The sequence below is a fragment of the Synchiropus splendidus genome, chromosome 15, assembly GCF_027744825.2.
Source record: "Synchiropus splendidus isolate RoL2022-P1 chromosome 15, RoL_Sspl_1.0, whole genome shotgun sequence".
NCBI classification, from domain to species: Eukaryota; Metazoa; Chordata; class Actinopteri; order Syngnathiformes; family Callionymidae; genus Synchiropus; species Synchiropus splendidus.
In genome coordinates this window covers 8,888,239-8,894,526 of record NC_071348.1, presented here as the reverse complement: position 1 = coordinate 8,894,526, position 6,288 = coordinate 8,888,239, and the positions used below count along the sequence as shown (strand labels likewise).

The 6,288-nt window shown below is 41.1% G+C and overlaps 1 protein-coding gene across 2 annotated transcripts in view; it reads right to left on the bottom strand.

Moving 5' to 3' along the window:
* Positions 1-2,223: 2,223 nt before the first annotated feature.
* si:dkey-71h2.2 (low density lipoprotein receptor adapter protein 1) overlaps positions 2,224-6,288 on the bottom strand; it is a 28,415-nt gene continuing 24,350 nt past the window's right edge. Inside the window, exons 7-9 of one of the 2 annotated variants that reach the window (XM_053844198.1) lie at positions 5,736-5,851; positions 5,443-5,477; positions 2,224-5,024 (exon numbers count right to left, since the gene is read on the bottom strand). In XM_053844198.1, coding sequence (XP_053700173.1) covers positions 4,979-5,024; positions 5,443-5,477; positions 5,736-5,851 — 197 coding nt within the window. In that variant the 3' untranslated portion in view covers positions 2,224-4,978. The remainder of the gene's footprint in view (positions 5,025-5,442; positions 5,478-5,735; positions 5,852-6,288) is intronic. The other variant, XM_053844197.1, reaches the window with a different exon arrangement.

Sequence of the window (6,288 nt, the reverse complement as noted above, 5' to 3'; positions counted from 1 at the left end):
ACCCCCCTGTGTCTGGATTCTTTAAAACAGCTGCTTCCTGAATGGCTGAACTAGTGTCACTGAGGCACCATAAACGGAGGTCAAGTCTGGGAGAACAGTGCCGCGTCGGCAGGAATGAACCGCCAAGGTCCTCTGAGAAAGTGCCTTTAATTCTGGTATATATTAGTTCGAGGATCTGGGCAGGACTCCGGACCGAACTTTCGATGGAACCGTCAGTGTAACCACACAGACTGAGTGATTCCATGAATTAAAGACAAAACTGCCTTCATAACTGCACATTTGTTCAAAAAAAGCTTTGGTAGCTCATTCAGATTCCTTCTTCAACAGAATACCTGCCACAGTTTCAGTGCAGATCAAACAGACATGCTTGAATTCTCTGAAGAAATACTCACTCTCCCACCTTGTCTGAAATTTTCTGCACTCACTTTCTACCTCTCGCTTCTTTGGTTCTGCCATTTTGAGTCATTTGAGGTACATTTCTTCTCCGATTTGCTGGAGCAACTGCCTTGATCAACAGTCCCCCTGGTGTTAAAACTAAGAAGTGACTGCACTCAGGCAAAGCTTAAGTGTGGGCCACATTCTATTTTTTTTTTTTAATTCTGGGGCCGCAGTTGGCCCGTGGGCCATAGTTTGGACATCCCTGAGTATAGATAATTTTTTAAGGTGATTAATATCACTCAATATCAGCTAAAACGCATGAGCATTTGATTGTTAATGGGGCTGAGGTTCTCGCTTCTTTAGACGGGTAGAAGATGAAGAATGCTGGGAGCGACTCCTCAGCGGTCCCCGAGTGTAATTCATGGCTGATCATTTATGTCACACGGACTCAAAATACATGAGGGGTAATAATGCTCAAGCGGCCGTGTCTCTACACAGTCACAAAAGTCTTGTGCTTATTTAGGGCCTGCCTCTGATATATGTCGCTCATAAACGCAGCTGAAGCAGGGAGTGAGGGAGAGGCTGTGAGCGTCACGCATCTGTTGTTGCCGTCAGGCTGTCACAGTGCAATGGGAGAGTTTAAGCAACTGCTGTAGCAGAGCACAGTGCTGTTATACATTGGATGATGGTCTCTCAGGGGCTTTAAAATATTACAGTACAAATCTGTAATAATCATGATCAACAGTGAGGTGACACAAAATATAGTTTTTCAAAAACTAGAATATTAGATTCCGTCTGTTTCTACTGCTTAGTAGCCACTTTGAAGACCACAAAGTAGTAGACATACTGCATTAGAATATAATATATAGACTCCAAGAAAATAAACTCATATGTAGGTTTAAGAGAGAATAACAAAAGAGCATGAGCTATTATATCGTGAGCGCGACATATGATGCACTAAGTGTGACATATTACAGTACAGGTGGGAGCATACGCTTAAGATACTTGAGATACTATGCATGCCTCAAATAGTGAGAACAATATATTGTGCCGTGAGCATGAAGTACTACATAGATAGCACTACATAGAAGATACTGCATAATACTAGTGAGCATGAGACACTACTACTGTGTATTTAGATATAAATAATATAAATATAAATATACCTATGTAGCAACTGCAAGTTGGAAACTGAGTATACATTGAATGCAAGATACTATGCGGTAAGCACTGTGTACACAAGTGAGCATAAGAGTGAGATATTATCAAGTTAATACAATGAATATACCGCAAAATAGTAGTAAGCATGAGTATCTACATAATTGGAGTGACATGCTACTGTATGTGGTGAGAATGAGATACTGTCTCGTGAGTGTGAGCTATTTAGTGAGCGCAAGATCTTGTGAGATACTACTGAGGCTGAGAAACTGCTTCATGTAGTGCATGCAATACATTATGGTGTGGCTATGACATTGAGATACTACTCTAAAATTTGAACGCGCAATACCATGCGAGATTCCATGTTGTGGTCATGAGAATGAGATACTATCCAGTGAGGTAGATACAATACTGTATAGTGAATGTGAAGATCTTACTGTATGAACTTAACTGTAATGAGAACAAGACTGACTAGTGGTGGTGAAGTCTCTGGTGAACGCAAGATATTTTATAGTGAGCATGACATGCTATGGCATTAGTCCAACAAGCCATGTACATATTATGTAGCATGAGATTGAGATACTGTATGTTGTGAGCACAGCCACTGTTACACATCAACAACAAAAGGACAAGACTTTGTACAAAGTAATTTTATTGTACAGAAATATGAAACAAACGGAAGCGGGAACAAAGTTTGAGGAGGGCGTCTAGTGTTTTAATGCTTTTACATTGCAAGGTGGCGGGAGACCCAAGATTATTGCATAGTTGATAAATCAGCACCATTTTTCGATGGGTATTAAACATAATAATCTTCAGTTACAGGTTGAGGAAGAGGCTGACGTGAAGAGCGCGGCAACATGAGCAGGGCCGTTTAACAGGTCGATTTATTTCAAATTAAAAGCACAAGTGAATTACTTTCACGGCTATAAACATCCCTCACGTGAGCGTCACTCCACTCCAACTCGACACACCTCTTCTTCAAGATGATGGAAATTCTATCCAGGCAGTAGTGAAGTTCCAGTTGGCAGCGGTTTGTGTAGTGTCTCTAGTTTGATGGGCTTATACGTCCTCTCTTTGTCCATTGGTCTCGCTCGAGCAAGCATCCGTTCAGATCATTTCAGAGCGATGCAAATGGCTCTAAATTGAGAATCATTTTCCTGCTGCTACTGTATGAAAACTGTCATGATTGAGATGGAAAAATCCCTCCGCATTGAAGATTGATTCCTCACCTGACCTCCGAAGTAAAATATTACCAGATAAATCCAGTGTTGGCAAGGTGGCGCTGCAGCTGTTGACCTTTACTGTCACTAATAAAACCTGCACATCTGATAGCCTCTAGATGAGATGGTGGAGCAGATCTTCAGGGATGACAGCATCATCACGCTTTACAAGATAAGATAACCAAGTTATTCTGCAGCGGGTGTCATGACAACAAGACACCAGCATGAAGTGAGACTCAATTTCTCTCTCGGCAGCGACTAAAAGTCACTGAGCTGAAGGCTGGTGACATTTCTTACTTGGAATCCCACTGAAATATCCAAGTTATTCATAAAAAAGACAGCGTTCAAGCACTTCCTTCCTGCTCAGCCTGTGTGAAGCGAGTAATGTGGAAAAGGGCAATAAAATAGGAGACAGAAAATGACAGATTTAGTTCACGCTTAAAAATGTTTGTGCTCGAGGTTTAATTCACTCAATTCTGTCAGAATAGGACGGCATTGTAAATATCTGAAAGCCGATCTTAACAGCTGAACGTCAGAATTTTTTTGCTTTCAATAGAATCACTTTTGATTGAAGGAAACTGGACAGTTCTAGACCAGCATTTTTTTTGTAAGTGTGAGGCCTCCCCTAGGGGGCGCCAGCGAGAAAAGATTAACGTGGGGAATAAAACGTAACCAAAACGATGTTTGAAGCCACAGAAAGATACTTAATAAATGTCAAACACATACACAGATGTTGAAAATAATCTTAAAAAAACACATCAAAACCATTAAAAAATGTATCTGGGCACATACTCATGATGGAAATGGTTCCTAAAACGTCCGCCTGAAGCGCTAACATTAATAATACATGAATAATTATCATGAGTTCTCTCAGGTCAGACTCGCCACACTTTCATAATAACATATCTAGGTGCAGTGAGGCCAGTTTAGGTTCAAAAGTCACGCATAATGAAGCAAGAAGATACATATAAGGCGGCTCTTTGAGAGTCCGTCAGAAGTGTTCCTTTGATTTGTCCTCACATGTGATTTTCTGACACCTTTCTGACACATTTCCCCTTTGAAAATGGAGCTCGTGACTCTTTGGTGAGACCAACGTCGTAGTTTTAAACACTTCTGTGCCCTCGTTCTGCAAGACGCGCTATCATGGAAACTTGTGGAACACCACCGCCCCCTGGTGGCAGTAGGTCTAGTAAACACGGCCCTACTTGCTTTACTCAGACCTGCCGTTATAGAGACAAGGACGTTTAAGTAGTCAGTTGCCATGTTGGAAAACAACTGAAACCCCGTTGTTAACAGTGGTTGTTAGCTAATGTTTTGCTTTGTAGACACAACGGTGTTTGATTTAACAATTATTTCTGGGCTAGTGTTCATGACCTGACAAGTCAGCTTTGAAGGTCTTCCAGCAACATTCCTTCACTTTCATCTCCTGCCTTCTTCTGATGTGGCTCCAAACATGGCACCTGATCACAGGCACTTTAAAGGGCTTCATGTTTAAGCATCTCTGCGCCACTGCTGGACCAACACAAATGAATCTGAACCATAAACTTGCCACTGTCTGCAGTGCCAACGTCGTCCAGATGCAGCGTGGAGCGTTCAAGGTTAAGATCAGGGTGCTGCATACGTACAGCAGAGGCGACAAAAAACACGTCGACAGATATGTGGATAGAAAAACATCATGACAAGTCATTATAGTGCTCATTTAAAAACCATGCAAACTGACATTGCCTGCTAATTCAGTGGAAAATCATCAAAACCTTTGAGTTTCAGATCTGTTTTGGGATGATAAAGTGACAACACACTGTTGTGCCCAAATGCATGTCATCACCTGGACATAAAGAGTTCTAAAATAAAAAGAAGTGCTTTTTTCTCTTTGCTGCTGTCGTTCTATCTAAAATTAACTTTGTATGTACAGTGCAGAACATTGGACAGACGTGACAAAGTCAGCTGAGACAGACCAAACGTCTACTTCAGCAGGTCCCACCGGAGGCTGTCAAAACAAGAGTTTGCTCGCCAAACTCGTCCGTGAAACCAGTGGACGTGATCCATCAACATATGAAGGTTGTCCAAAATCTGACCCGTGTGAGCCTTGATATTTCTGTGGACGTCTGATTTAGGGTTCAGACAGACCAACACGGTGAGAGCAGAGAGTCAGAGAGTCAGAGCTAGGCTGGACTGGGCCAGCCTGATGGGACCCAGATGAAAGAATGGAAGAAAGACAGGTGTTAAAGATAAATGTTCTGGGATGTCATACCAGGATCCTCCATGTTGCTGCATGTCAGAAGAGAAAAGATTTAGGTTTATCTGTATATATACTTGGACCAGCACTAGATAAAAATAACTTTTGAAACACAACAACTGCTGTCTGTTTTTTAGCTTCTAATCGATGCACTATGCATTGTCAAGCAAGCATGAAGCAGTTACCTGGGTGTAACTCCAGTTCTACGAACCCAGCAACTTGTAAGTTTTGTAGTGTAAAACCAACAATAAAGGCAGTTTGAGGTGTTTGCTTTATCAAGCAAACACACTTGATAGAGACCCTCATTCATTTCAGCTTCTCACATTGTTTAACCTTGAATATTTATACGGTTTGTTCTCATGGTGTGTAGGGATTCTACATATGTACAGTACACAGTCCTCAACATAAACAACAACCATGCTATTGTTGGAGTCAGAGTATGAAGGTCACCTTGAGCATGGATCGTCCAGTCCATCGTCCACGTCCTGGAGAGATACAAAACATGTTCATGGTTTTCAAGCTGTTCAATAAAAGTAATGACATAGAAAATTCAGCTCTTGCTATGTCAATTTAAACAGCAACAGTAGCTTAAAATAATACAGTTATTATTGGGTCTTATTCTCGAGGAAGGGACACGTGTATTCGGTAAATACTAAACAATGTGTGAGAGTTGAATTGTTGCGAACATTTGAATTAATAACAACGTATATAAATTTGGAGCGGATTCTCGTCACCACACTCACCCAGGAGTCGTGCTTGAAGGTTCTTCTCTTGGTCGGGTTACTGCGGGGTGAAGGGGAGCTGATGGACGAGGAGAACACGGGCCGACGAGCTTTCTGCTCTGTTGGCAGCTGTGATTCTGGAGGGGCAGAAAAAAAGAGAAAGATGAATTTGCCAAAATAATAAGTTAATACATGTATTGCATGACAACACCTTCTGAAAGATTGAATGTGCAAGTGTTTGGTTTTTGTTTATTGACAACCTTTTATTATCATGTTTTTAAAATGTACGATTAAGAATTTTATGATTCATTTAATGTTCAGAGAAAACACGTCTGCGTAACCCGGACAGCGGGGGGCGCTGTGATGTGGCGAAGAGCGATGGTGAAGACAGACTACACAGTCGCTTTATGGCGACATGAACAGAACGGTTTAAGGTCATGTGACTGTGTTTAGAAAAAAATGAATGAATTACAAATGAAAACTAAATGCATATATATTAATTTGTTTGATTGTAAATGGCAGTAGTTTTAATTTAGTAAACTTTTTTTTAATAAAAATCACACAAAATAAAATG